The sequence below is a fragment of the Nerophis lumbriciformis genome, linkage group LG34 (assembly GCF_033978685.3).
Source record: "Nerophis lumbriciformis linkage group LG34, RoL_Nlum_v2.1, whole genome shotgun sequence".
In the NCBI taxonomy this organism is placed as follows: domain Eukaryota; kingdom Metazoa; phylum Chordata; class Actinopteri; order Syngnathiformes; family Syngnathidae; genus Nerophis; species Nerophis lumbriciformis.
This window is the reverse complement of record NC_084581.2, coordinates 23230541-23245530: the sequence shown is the minus strand read 5'-3', so window position 1 is coordinate 23245530 and position 14990 is coordinate 23230541. Positions and strand designations below refer to the sequence as shown.

The following is a 14990-nucleotide window of genomic DNA, read 5'->3' as shown; positions in this document are numbered from 1 at the left end:
TTCTACTAAGGTCAAAAGTGCACATGTCCATCACAGCTCGTCCAGAGAGTGGGGGCTTTTTCCCCCAGGACATTGAGGAACTTAAAGGATAGTAGCAATTGGATTTTAGGAGGAAGTGTAAACACAATAACGACACCTGGTAGGAAGCCCTCACAAGTAGGAGTAGAGGATAGGGGTCGGAGGTCCCCCGACTCAAACCGATCACAGGAAATAGGCTGATTGGCCAAGCAACAAACTGGGTGTTGTCCAAACTGGCCGGCCCCAAGGCTAGAACAACAAAGGGTAACTGTCTTCGTGTAAAAGGTATTTAAGGACAGTTGTCCAAGAAGACAGCAGAAGAATGATCAGGCTCATACTCTTTCTCCTGGAGCTGCAACTCCAGTCTGAGGCTCGCTGAAACCAATTGGTTTTTGTTTGAGAGATTCCTCGTTGGTGTCTTTTTGGCTCATCACCCATCGCACGACCAACCAATTAACAACACTACAATTACGTTGTGTCTGATTAGCTCAAGCCTGTTGCTTTTTTGTTTTTTGCTTATGTTATTTGGTTGCATGTTCCTGCTGTACTTCCTTGTGCTTGAGAGAAGATCAAAGCGCTTAATTACCTGCTCACCGCCTCTGCCGCTTCCTGCCTTTCCTTTTCGCATCCTGAGAATGCAATCGTCGCCGGATGCGACCACAACGCAACACATATCCGATTCATATCCACATACGAAAAAAGACCTGGGTCGGGTATGAAAAATTTGGAATTGCACTATTGATATTCGCATGAAAAAATCCAATACAGGTCGCATATGGGCAAAAAAAATCAGAATAGACCTGCAGTGTGAACAAAGCCTTAGATTGGTCAGATCTAGTCTGGACACGTCAAGTCAGACAAGTCAGTAAACATGAACTGACGAGGCTAGTTTAGATGGGGAGGCGAAACATCTTCTAAGGCTATGTTCACACTGCAGGGTCGGATTTACAATTCGAATATTTTTGTCAAATCCAAAACTTTTTTATGGAGTCGTCCTAAAAAATTCCAATGTGAACGCAATTTAACCCGCATGCAAACTTGACCTCATGACATCACACGTTTACGCAAGTAAACATGGCTTCAATTCTCATAGGTCTCAGTCATGGCACATTTGTGACTATTTCAAGGATTTTGTTCAATCAAAGTCAACATTTTCATTGACAGTTGAGAAGGAGGGCAAGCACTTTGCCTCTTGCAGTTTGCAGGACATTTTACTTCCACATCTGCACCGAAGAGCGTGTGAAATATTGATGTGAGTTTCTCAAAAACTAATTATTTTCACCTGTTTTTTCTTCATTTGTCAACTATTTATCTTCTAACCGTCTATTTTGGCAAAGAATAATGATAGGTATCGCTTTTTGATGACGTTCTGGTTGGATGAACGCGACCGGAGCGCATACATATCCGATTTATATCCACATGGGTCGGATATGAACATTTCGGAATTGCACTGTTGACATTGACATGAAAAAATCTGATACAGGTCAGATAAGGGCAAAAAAATCGGAAATGACCTGCAGTGTGAACGAGGCCTCAGACAAACTAAACAGTCCAGTTGCCATCCATTGAATGCCTTGAGAATGACTGTGGATTCTAGGCCTTATTTCTAAACCAAAACCAGAGTGAACTTACTGACGCTGAATGACCGGAGTTTCCTTAGAAGATGGAAGCGCCGCTGAACTTTCAGGTAGATGGAGTAGGCGTGCGTGTTGAGGGGTCGACAATGCCACTCCCCAAATATTTGAAAGACTGCACCTGCTTCACCAGCTGACCATCAATACCAGACAGCCACCGTTCATCTGATCCCATAGCACCACTCACTGGTTTTGGTAACATCGAGCTCGAGGGAGCTTTTCTTAAAAGTGCCCATGAGTTTATGGACAGCGTGGTCAGCAATTTCCTGTCTGCCACATAAGCTACGTCATCCGCATTATTTTTAAGAGTCGTTTCTGTCAGCCTTGTTACTGACAGTTTGGTTATGTTTGGCTTTTCCTCTGCGTTTGTGTTTATTTCCTGTCAGCGCTCTTATTTTGGTTGCATTTCCTGCATGTCTCCCTGAGCGCTTGTTTCACTCATTGGCAGCCTGGCACACCTGGTTGCAATTGCCAATCAGGCCACTATTTATGCCTCCCTCGCCCTCCAGTCAGGGCTCGATGATTGTATCCTGTATACTGTTGCCTGTCTCCTGGTTCCGGTTTTCCCTGCATTTTGACATTAAAGTCATGTTTTCCTGCGCTACGCCTGCCATCACTGCGTCTTGGGGTTCAAGACCGACAGCAGTCCTTGACAGTTTCTGTTGCAACTGATGTCGTTGGTGTACACAGAGAGGAGAAAGTGGGATATGATACAATATTAGGTTAGTCTTTAAAAACAGTTGACCAGATTTAAAACCATTTACCAACCCATGCCATGGCCTGTCCTGCAGAAAGCTCTTAATCCATAAAATCAGTGCTGGATGAACAAGGAGTGTCAACAGTCAGTGCATTCAAATGCTAGTATTGACACTTAAAAACTTATAGAACATCTGCTAAAAAAAATCTCGATATTGGACTCCAGCTGCCTACCAGAAGAGTCATACTCACGACATGAGTCAAACATGCATCTTCCAGTCCACATTTTGGCACTCTGCAGTAGGTCCAGTCCTTCTGCCACCATGCTAAAGAAATCCGTATCGTATTTTTTTTTTTTTTACCAAAGTCGTTATCCTTTAGCACTTGTTGAAAAGACCACTTTGTTTTACTCCAGACATCAACAGAGTGGTTTAGAATTAGACAAAGCTATGACAATAAAATACAGTGGTACCTCGGCCTACCAGCTCCCAAGCTCACAATTTTTTGCGATGTGAGCTGTCTCTTAGATAATAGTTATGCTTTAGGTTGATAGCAACAATTCAAGTTACCAGCCTCTCCACCGTTAGTGGGCTTAGCAAATTTCAGAGTGAACCCGTAAAAACTGACCAGAACATCAGAGTCTTACTCGCTGGCATTAACTTATAGCACGAGATGGACTTAACGTTGTTTTTCCAACCACATGAAGGAAGAAAGTGAGAGTGAAGGACAGTGCATAGAAGAAGAAGTGGATGATGTGCATTAAAAAAAGAAAAAAATCATCAAAAACATGACCGAGGTATGTGTGTATCCGAATGTAGCACTGCCAATTTACTGAAAGAAAAGGAGTGGATGAAAGCTAAAAAAAAACAGCCAAGGACGTTAAAATAATATATAAATGGCATAAATGTATCTGTGAAAATGTAGAGAAGCTGCTGATGGTGTGTTTGATGGAGAAGGAGTTGAAATAATACTATAAAAGTCCACTCTCTAAGGTAAATGCTGTACATTATAACATTACTTCATAAAACTACTGTAATTATTCATACTACATTCTATTGACATGTTTTTTAAACAATATTTCTTATTTAAAAGTTGTTTTTCTTTTTAAAAGTCATGTTAAAATGTTGATGTGTTCGGGGGCAGGAAGCACCAATTACCGTATTTTTCAGAGTATAAGTCGCACCGGAGTATAAGTCGCACCTGCCAAAAATGCATTAAAAAAAAAGGAAAAAAACATATATAAGGTCGCACTGGAGCCCGGACAAAATATGAAAAAAAAATGCGACTTATAGTCCGAAAAATACGGTAGATACATTTCAATCCATTTTAATAAGCTTTGGTGATTTGAGACACGAGTGCTCTAACTTGAGCTATATACACACATATATATATATATATATATATATATATATATATATATATATATATATATATATATATAAATATATACATATATACATAAATGTATATATACATATATGTGTATATATACATATCTGTATATGTATATATATGTATGTATAAAGTTATTTTTCTGTAACACTATAATTAACATCTCCTTTTATGGTCAGGGTGTGCTGTCCTGACTTAGCACACACCCAGGAAGGAGGAATATAAAACTGATGGTTTGGCTTCTCCAAGTTAGGAGTGCCTCATTTTTGACTTGACCTCCTCCAGGAACTGCAGTCCTGTATAATGACGCTCGCTTGTAATAAAGCAACTTTTAGTTCAGTAAAGCGTCTCCGACGTCTCTTTTAGCCGCACTGCCGTGTCGCCCTTCTGCCCGGGAGAAGGTGACAAGACCAGAAACACACATAGCAACGGAACACAACTTGAAAAGTGCTCTGGCAGTGGGTTTTTTTTTGTTTTTTTAAACTGTGATTCGTTCATTTTGCTGTCAATTAAAAAGGGATTCAGGCTCAGTAAGATCATCCTAACCTCCTGGCGAAGGTAATTACACTGGCAGGCCGAGATACCACTTTACTGTACGTTCATCACTTCTGTGGAGTAAGGGGAGTAGTGTTGAACATAAAGTACACAAGGAGACATAGTCTCAGCACACACTGGAGAAAGGACAACTTAAGGCACGAATGGTGGGATTTGAAACATGTGGTGTCGATGTAAAAACAACTATGGGCCCATCTCATGATGCAGCTCTTGCATTTCAAGTGTTTCCCCTCCGTTTGGTTCAAGGAACAACCCGTTGTGCGACTTGCAGGCTTGTACGTTTCGAACATCTACAAACAACGGAAACTCTGACAGACTGGTATTGCACTCTTTGTCTTCGTTCTCTTCCTGATCCTCTTCCTTCCTCTTCCCGTCGTCCATAGCGAGCGTGGTGCAGTCGAAGGTGGGCGTGCTCCAACCGTAGGCTTCACTGCAAGGACGGCGAGCGTCTTCAGGGATGTTCTTTTTCAGGTCCCGATTCCTGTTTCGTTTGGCCGGTTTGGGGACGGAGCCCAAGCGGTTAGAGATGTCGTCCTCGGATTCGTGGTTGGATTGCCGGTCACAATGCTCGGCTCCCCTTAGGCGGAGATTGTTCAACTTTGCCTCGATGCTTTCCTGAGAGGAGGTTTTGTAGTTGTTGGTATCCAAGCTATTGAAGACGGCCCGGCGTTCTGGAGAAAGCACGTCCAGAGAGAGGGCGCGCTGATCCAGGCCCAGTTGTCGTCTTTCCATACTGCGAATGGTGGCTGCTCGTTGGAGCTTGTCGCTGGCCTCCACGCTCATACGCCGCCTCGTTTCTCTCAGCTCTGCTCGCACGTTAGCTTTCCACTCTGCTGCATGGGCTTTGATTTCCACAACCTTTGGAAAAACACACAAATTACTTTAGTGCAGACCCCGGCCAAAAAATGTGGCCCGAATAATTGTTTTTAGATCTTTAAGATGGAAAGTGTAGCTGCCATTATGATGTGCAGTGATGTTTTCAAATGACCGTAAGTCTTGAACTATACAAAGTATTTCAATGGTTGGAATCTGTGCTTTTGCATGATATACTAGTTACTATGGTAATCTAATTAGTTACTATGGTCATCTAAGTCACAGCAGCTCAGACGAGGCACCAAGCAGTGTGGGTGGGGAGCGTTTCCACAGAGTGTTTCCAGAGCGGCCAGCCTGAAATGTGGGTGTCAGGGACAGACGCGGAATGAGATTTTTACAACAAATATCTAAAGCTTAGTGATATATCAGATATATCAGATTGTAGGTGGGTTTATGTTTTACCCTTCGCGTTCATATTTCGCTGTGTTTGTTGCATTTTTGTTGGGATTCGCTTGATTGTAAAATGTGTCGATCGAGAGGGGGTGTGATGTTTATATGTGGTCAATATTCAGTGTTTTATCGTTCATAGTTATTATTGTATTAACATTCTTTATTTTCATGTATATTCTCGATGTCTCGTTCAGTAAAAAAAAAAAAAATTCCATTCCGTTTTTTAAGGCGGTCTGTCATAACTTTTTTAGCATTCAATCAGACATTATTGTGAGGTTTTGTATTAGCGTTCCTAAAAACAGGACCCAATCACACATACTGTACAGCAAATTTTCACAGCTTACATATATATATATATATATATATATATATATATATACTGTATATATATATATATATTAAAAATGTGTCTGGGGGCCGGTATATCTATCTATCTATCTATCTATTCACATCATATATATATATATATATATATATATATATATATATATATATATATATATATATATATATATATATATATGTGATGTGAATAGATAGATAGATAGATAGATAGATAGATAGATAGATATACCGGCCCCCAGACACATTTTTTTCTCTAAATTTGGCCCCCCGAGTCAAAATAATTGCCCATGCCTGCTTTAGTGTCTGTAACAAGATAAAGCTCAAAACTCTCAATTCATTGAGCAAATTATGAGGCCTAATGAAAGTGCGCCCGAACTGAGGTCCTCAAAATCACAAAAGTCCTACATCCGGATTTCCACTGGAAGCAGAATGGCGCCGGCACGGTGGCGGAGTCGTTCCGTTTCCAGTCTAGTACCCGCTCTCTTTTACTATGAAGCCACGCTGTTGTAACATAATCATTAACTTAGAATTTAATGGCAGCAACACATTGCAAAAAAGTTGGCACACGGGCATTTTTACCACTGTGTTACATGGCCTTTCCTTTTAACAACACTTAGTAAACGTTTGGGAACTGAGGAGACCAATTTTTGAAGCTTTTCAGGTGGAATTCTTTCCCATTCTTGCTTGATGTACAGCTTAAGTTGTTCAACAGTCCGGGGGTCTCCGTTGTGGTATTTTAGGCTTCATATTGAGCCACACATTTTCAATGGGAGACAGGTCTAGACTACAGGCAGGTCAGTCTAGTACCCGCACTCTTTTACTATTAAGCCACGCTATTGTAACACATGGCTTGGCATTGTCTTGCTGAAATAAGCAGGGGCGTCCATGATAACGTTGCTTGGATGGCAACACATGTTGCTCCAAAACCTGTATGTACCTTTCAGCATTAATGGTGCCTTCACAGATGTGTAAGTTACCCATCTGCTTTTGTTTTGAAAAGCGGTATATGTATTACTTCCGTGTGGACTATGTTCGTGCGTGATTGTGAGTGAATGTGAACAGCGGCAATCACAAATTACAAAATACATTTAAAAAAATCATCTATGTCGTGCGTGCAATACAACTGTGCTGCTTTTATTTTGAAAAGTGTTATTTATGGGCGTATGTCCGTGTGTAACCTGTGAGTGAGGGTGCACAGCGACAAGTGATGTACGGTTACCCCCGAGACGCTAAAAAGAGAAAAGTTGATGACGAATGCCGTGTTTTCAACAAGACATGGACTGCCAAGTATTTCTTTACAGAAATTAAAGCTAAAGCCGTGTGCTTAATTTGTGATACACAGATTGCTGTGTTTAAAGAATATAATTTGAATCGCCACTACACGACGAAGCACGAGGAAAAATACCGGAATCTGTCTGATGAAGCACGTGCCAGGGAGGCTGATACGTTGATGGTAAAACTGCAAACCCAACAAGGACTTTTTGCCAAATGTCACACCCCCAGAAATGCAGCTGTCAGGACAAGTTTCGTCATTTCTAACAATATCGCCAGAAAAAGTAAGGCGTTTTCTGACGGAGAGTTTATTAAGGAGTGCTTATTGGACTCTGTTGTGCTGATATGTCCCCGGAGAAGAGGGGCGCATTTGAGAACGTGTCACTCTCCCGACGCACTGTAACGAGGCGGGTTGAGACCATCGCTGGAAACTTGGAGCTTCAGCTGAAGAACAGAACGGCCGACTCTGACTGTTTTTCGCTGGCTTTGGATGAGAGCTGCGATGTACGTGACACCGCCCAGCTGCTCATCTTCTTACTTGGGATAACTGCAGACTTTCAAATCACGGAGGAGCTGGCAGCCATGCAGTCAATTAAAGAGACAACCACAGGTAATGACTTGTTCACATAGGTAAATGCGTGTTTGGACATGTTAGGACTGAAATGGGACAAGCTGGCAGGTGTGACAACAGATGGTTGTCCAAATCTGACGGGAAAAAATGTTGGACTTTATATAAAGTGATAGAAATTGACATTTTTGCATTGTATTATACATCAGGAAGTGTTGTGTAAGACAGTGTTAAAAATAAAACCATCAAAAGCAATCTGCTTTTGTATAAAGTTAAGTTAGGTTAAATGAAATTATTATTATTATTATTATTTATCTTACGGTATATCAAAAATAATTTGAGCACAATTTAATTGAAATATTGTCGGTGTGGCCCTCCAGCAGTGCTCGGGTTGCTCATGCGGCCCCCGGTAAAAATTAATTGCCCACCCCTGCTTTACATACATACCTCTTCTTTAGTCTTTTTGGAAAGCACCCTCAACCAGTCACCAATCATATTTAACACAGCCGCAAAATACGCCAGACCACCCAGGATCCAGAACCACACAAGTGGTCTGTACCATTTGCGATATGCAATTCTGCGGTTTCCACCTGCAGGGGGAAATATCCTCAATTACATGACTAGATCAATTATTAACATTAGAAGGAATGGCATATTTGTAATGTTTTAATGTCATCTTTTAAATTCCACTTTTAATACAGAAAATGCTCATTTTTAAGTTCAAGTACGCATTTCAATAAACAGTCAGAAGTATGTCCATCATGGTACAGAAGCAATTTTACTCTGTTTTTTTTCTTCTTTTTTTCCATAGAATAAATAAGTCTTTACCTGCCACATAGTCTCCTATTCCAACAGTTGTCAGGGTGATGACAACAAAATATGTCGACTCCAATGCTGTCCAACCTTCGATGTACTTGAAGATCACAGCTGGGATGGTCACAAACAGAATGCAGCCCGCCAGGATGAAGAGGAGAGTCGAGGCCACTCTGATTTTTGTCTGACTGATCTGGTTGTGTTTGTTCTGTTTGCAGAAGCCATCCAACACACACACACACACACACACACACACACACAAATTACTGTGTTATCACCATTGGAGATAATTTACTATTCTACGACAGGAATGATTTGGTGTAATATGCTCTGTAATAAATAAATAAATGTGTTGGAAATTGTTGATACTGTATTATTTTTTTTGCAAAAGTAAGAAAAAAAACCACAGAAATCACTGGAATAATTGAAAAATGAAAAAAATGAAAAAATACAGAAGAATGCGTTAAAAATTGGAATGGAAAATATGCATTAAGTTGGAATTAGAGTTCAAAAGAACTTTAAAAAAAAACAATTAATACAACTAGTGTGTACAAAAATGATGATACCTTTAAGCAAATATTAAACCTTTTAAACTAGAATAGACATAACTAACATATACAAATAAAGTATCTAAAAGCTTATTTATTTTGAACAAGGTTAAATACAGTTTCCAACAACGATGAGAATGTTGTTTGGCTCAATTATTCGACTTTATTTCAATTATTGTGCAGAAATATGGGGAAATACATATCACAGCAACATGATGCCTTTATTTTAGGGATGTCCGATAATGGCTTTTTTGCCGATATCCGATATTCCGATATTGCCCAACTCTTAATTACCGATACCGATATCAACCGATACCGATATATAGAATTAACACATTATTATGCCTAATTTGAACAACCAAGTATGGTGAAGATAAGGTCTTTTTTTTTTTAAATAAGATAAATCAATTAAAAACATTTTCTTGAATAAAAAAGAAAGTAAAACAATATAAAAACAGTTACATAGAAACTAGTAATTAATGAAAATTAGTAAAAAATTAACTGTTAAAGGTTAGTACTATTAGTGGACCAGCAGCACGCACGATCATGTGTGCTTACGGACTGTATCCCTTGCAGACTGTATTGATATATATTGATATATAATGTAGGAACCAGAATATTAATAACAGAAAGAAACAACACTTTTGTGTGAATGAGGGAGGGAGGTGTTTTGGGTTGGTGCACTAATTGTAAGTGTATATTGTGTTTTTTATGTTGATTTAATAAAAAAAAAGTTTTTTAAAACAACAACAAAAAACGATATCGATAATAAAAACAGCGATACCGATAACTTCCGATATTACATTTTAAAGCATTTATCGGCACATCTCTACTTTATTTGTTTTACAGAAAAGATCAATTTTTATTTTTTTTAAAGTAGGATATAGAGACCACACAAATCCACTCTTGATTATGAGTATTTTGTATTATTTCCTGTCCAGCGGTCTTATTGTTAGTTCCATTAGCCTCCATTTGCCACCACTTCTTTGGTCTGAGCGCTGGCTCCCTCACCCTTCCCTGGTTGCCAATTAGGATTTGTATTTTGTAAATTATCCAGCCAGATACAAAGGACAGGACAGGATCATTATGCCTTGCTTTGTTTTGTTTTAGACCTCGACCTGCTGCATAATGTTGCCTGCGCTTCACTGTTTTGCTTTCTGTGCAATCCCTACTGCACTATTTTTCTCTGCATCCTTATGCAGTTACATTTGTGCCTTAATATTTAGGTAGATTTTGAGGACAGACAAATATAGACTTAAAAAAAAAATGTGTTCTATTAAATAATTAATTTAAAAAAAAAGAATTTAGATATAGCAGCAGTGGTGAGACTCTTTGTGCAAATTACGATTCAATAGTAAGTTGTGTGTATTATTTTCATATATCATAAATTTATAATCATATCTAATTATTATTAATATGTAAATAAGTCTTCTCCTTTGGCTGCTGACATACTGTATGCTGTAACATATTGCGTAATGTCCGTTTTTTTGAAAAATGATCAAGCACACCGAAGACTACATTTGTGAGCAGTGACGTGCCGACATGGTGAACAGGCGTCCTTGTTTTTTTATGTTTTGTGCCTTCTATATCCACGGAATGACAAGACACTGTGCTGCTCCTCCCCCCGGTCAACGTAAACGTGCAGCTCAAAAAAGTGTGTCGTATCTACCATTCACCCTGGGCGATGAAAATTGTCCCGTAATTGAGAGCCGAACACTTCGGTATGTAACCCCTAAAAGGTAGAAACGTTTTTTTTTTTTTGGGTTGTTTTTTTAAACCTTCATTTACTTAGGTAAGTCCCATTGAGATTAGGAATCTCCTTTTCAAGGGCGTTCTGCACACTCATACACCAGTATGGGTGCCACTGGGAACCCGGTGGGTGGAGTGTCTTGCCCAAAACGCTACGGCCGTGACCAGGATGGCGAAAGCTGGAATCGAACTTGGAACTAGTGTTGTCCCGATACCAATATTTTGTTTCTTATTGCAAGTTTGTCCTTAAATAAAATAGTGAACATACAAGACAACTTGTCTTTTATTAGTAAGTAAACAAACAAAGGCTCTTAATTTAGCTGCTGACATATGCAGTAACAGTGTGAATGTTGTCTGTCTATCTATGTTGGCCCTGCGATGAGGTGGCGACTTGTCCAGGGTGTACCCCGCCTTCCGCCCGATTGTAGCTGAGATAGGCTCCAGGGCCCCCCGCGACCCCAAAGGGAATAAGCGGTAGAGAATGGATGGATGGATGTCAACATTATTAAAGACAAGTGGTAGAAAATGAATTATTAATCTACTTGTTCATTTACTGTTAATATCTGCTTACTTTCTCTTTTAACATGTTCTATCTACACTTCCGTTAAAATGTAATAATCACTTATTCTTCTGTTGTTTGATACTTTACATTAGTTTTGGATGATACCACAAATGTAGGTATCAATTCGATACCAGGATCATACATTGATCATATTCAAAGTCCTCATGTGTCCAGGGACATATTTCCTGTCTTTATAAACATAATATACATTTTTTTTAAACGAAAGAAGAGTTTGTGATGCTAAAAAATTTCGATGGAATCATAGTAGTATCGACTAGATACGCTCCTGTACTTGGTATCATTACAGTGGATGTTAGGTGTAGATCCACCAATGGCGTTTGTTTACATTGTGACGCCGTTGAGCTACAATGTATAGTGAAGCATGTTTAGCTATTCCTCGTCCTGCAGGGATGATACTTGTAAGACACTTACTTTATTTGTCGCCATGGAGGCGAGGATTAGTGATTTAGAAGTAGCTAAAACACGACTGCGGATGGACTTTAGCCGCTAGCTAGCTAGCCATGTCTTCAGTGACGTGCAGTCACTAGAGGCAGGTGAGGCAGGGCCTCACCTGCCATCATGGAAAGAAAAAAAATGTAAATATAAAAAAAAAAAATTAAATTGTTATATGTATCTAGTGATTATACTATAAAGTTATTTTCCATTTAACTTCACCCGTTTTAGATTATTTTTATTCAAAATCGCTGAATTTTCACATTTGCCGTTCAAATAGTGAGAAGAGACGGTGCGGTGAACAGCAGCCAGTTGAGGCACGTCACTCAGTGCCGCAACATGAATTGCGCAATGACTCGGCTAACTGCTGGCCTGCTGTGCAGATACACCTGCAGACTGCAGGTGTACCTAATTCACAACTCCTCCAACACGAACATTATTGTTTTTGCACTTTTTGGCTTATTATTAAATAACTTTTGTAACCTATTTTCATGGGCTTTCCTCTTTGTGATGTTAAGTTCCTGTTATGCGCTGTTACACAGTATATGCTTTTGAGCTCTTATTTTGAAGGCGCTAAGAGCGGAAGTGATGTCACGTTGCGGAGGTTTTTGAAAGAAGGTAAATAAAGTGGTCCTCGTGTAAACTGGAGCCTCCGTGTTTGTTATTTTGTAGTTTCATACAGTATAGGCGACATTTATAAACCCTCGGTTACACTTTTTTAAATAGATTCAATCTTGCACGTGGAAAGTTTAAGTGAGGGCTTTAGTTGCGGTGCATGGACTTAATTTCTAAGTAAAGGTAAGACCATAATAACGTTTTTTTTAATTAAATGTGCTTTTTTGTGTGCTACAGTTTGTATGTGTAAAGTTAAAGTTAAGTTAAAGTACCAATGATTGTCACACACACACTAGGTGTAATGAAATTTGTCCTCTGCATTTGACCCATCCCCTTGATCACCCCCTGGGAGGTGAGGGGAGCAGTGGGCAGCAGCAGCGCCGCGCCTGGGAATCATTTTTGGTGATTTAACCCCCAATTCCAACCCTTGATGCTGAGTGCCAAGCAGGGAAGAATGCTGGTATGAGCTTTTAAACATAACCCGTTAACTGCTGCCAATCAAATGGTGAATAAGATACTCTTTAGGGTTCATATGTTTGTAAATCTGACTGTGATGAAGTCAGTGCCTCACCAGCCATCAACCTCACCGCATGTCACTGCATGTCTTAAAGCACTTCTTCCTGAGGGCGTTTCAGTTTTATAACTTCACCTTTGTTAGTTCTTGAGCCGAAATGCGTCTGTTCTCCCTTTTCTGTCTACACACTGTGTTTGCTTGTAAGTACTCTGTGTGTGCGCTGCCGAACATGCTCCTCTGCTCGTAAACCAACAATGACACGACGTGACGACGACGCGGGGGGGCGGGAGACCGGCACTTTTTAGAGGCGGTATAGTACCGAATATGATTCATTAGTATTGCGGTACTAAACCAATATCGGTATACCATACAACCCTACTTGGAACCCTCTACCATTCGAGCCACGCTACCCCAATGAAGATGACTAAAAAGAATGTGATATAAACTTGAACTTTTTCGTTCTTTCTTTAATGTAGGAGTATCGTGTTACTGAGTGTTACATACGTCTAAATCATCACACCAAAAAATGTCACTCACCCGGAACATTTTCTCCACTTTGGCAATACTTTTGACAAATATGGTACCTAGCTGGTCTCCAACCCCTGCCAACAGGAATCCAAACAGTGGGATGCCGAATATTGCATACAAAATGCAGAAAATCTTTCCCCCCTTCGTGCTCGGGGCAATGTTACCATAACCTATAAAGATAACACACAATAAATTGTGTTCTGCAACAAACACAGTAAGTCTTTTTAGTGAACATGGGAGTACCAATGGTTGTGATGACTGTCCCAGCAAAGAAGAAGGCACTACCCAGATCCCAGTGGCTGGAATTGTAAGAGGTATCTCCAACGGGACTGACACCTGCGTTCACAGCTTCAATAGAGTGCTGCGAAGAGAAGAGAGGCTTAAATTGCGTCTTATGTATCAGAATCAGATTTATTTGCCAAGTATGTTCAACACAAGAGTATATTACATTATTGTGGGAGTATATAGATGGTGTGGAATGCTACTTGCGTGGATGAGGACCATGGACATGAGTTTGGAGTTTTGGAAAGACATTTCAATGCCCATTTTTTAAACATACAAATACAATTACCGTATTTTTCAGACTATAAGGCGCACTTAAAATCCTTTCATTTTCTCAAAAATAGACAGTGCGCCTTATAACCTGGTGCGCCTAATGTACGGAATCATTTTGGTTGTGCCTACTGACCTCAAAGCTTTTTATTTGGTCCATGGTGAAATGATTCGTGTGACCAGTAGATGGCAATCACACATAAGAGATATGTGTAGACTGCAATATGACTCAAGTAAACAAAACCAAAATGTTATGTGTTCCATTGAAAATACAGAACATTACACACGGCCCTCAACAATCCATCAAAATGTTTTAGTATGACTTTGGTAAGCTATGAAGCCGCACCGCTTGATGGATTGTACTGTGCTTCAATGTACGAGTATAATTATGGTGTGTGTATAAGGTAAGACATATTATCTGGCGTTTTGTTTCGCAATATTATGTCAAATCAACGTTTCTTACCTTCTGGTACCTGCTGATCTGTATTTGGGATCTGCATACGTCCTGAAAATTAGCGCGCCTCCGCCTTTGTAGTCCGTGCCGACAACGTAGTCGATAAGCTTCTTCTTTTTCTCTATCTTCTTGTTGTGGGACATTCATCCTCCGCTGTTGCCATTTCTAATATAAAGTAGTGTAAAGTTCTTACTTATATCTGTCAGTAAACTCGCCATGAAAGCGCTAAAACATACCGGTGTAGTGAGTTTACATTATTCACCCAATGAACTTTAGTTATTAGAGAGTTCCGGTCTTGTTGTTTTACTAGTGAGTCACGGATGAGGAGATGCTGCTCCGTTATTGATTGAAGTAAAGTCTGTATGTCATTGAAACAGTTAGCTCCATCTTTTGACACTTCTTCCACTCCTGTCCTTGCACGCTACACCGCTACAACAAAGATGACGGGGAGAAGACGCT

At 39.9% G+C, this 14990-nt stretch overlaps 1 protein-coding gene across 1 annotated transcript in view; it reads right to left on the bottom strand.

Moving 5' to 3' along the window:
• Nucleotides 1-3912: 3912 nt before the first annotated feature.
• The window catches only part of kcnk10a (potassium channel, subfamily K, member 10a), a 28122-nt gene continuing 17044 nt past the window's right edge, over nucleotides 3913-14990 (bottom strand). Inside the window, exons 3-7 of the mRNA XM_061929336.1 lie at nucleotides 13769-13886; nucleotides 13535-13695; nucleotides 8572-8764; nucleotides 8191-8333; nucleotides 3913-5153 (exon numbers count right to left, since the gene is read on the bottom strand). Of these exons, the coding sequence (XP_061785320.1) occupies nucleotides 4479-5153; nucleotides 8191-8333; nucleotides 8572-8764; nucleotides 13535-13695; nucleotides 13769-13886 (1290 nt within the window). The 3' untranslated portion in view covers nucleotides 3913-4478. The remainder of the gene's footprint in view (nucleotides 5154-8190; nucleotides 8334-8571; nucleotides 8765-13534; nucleotides 13696-13768; nucleotides 13887-14990) is intronic.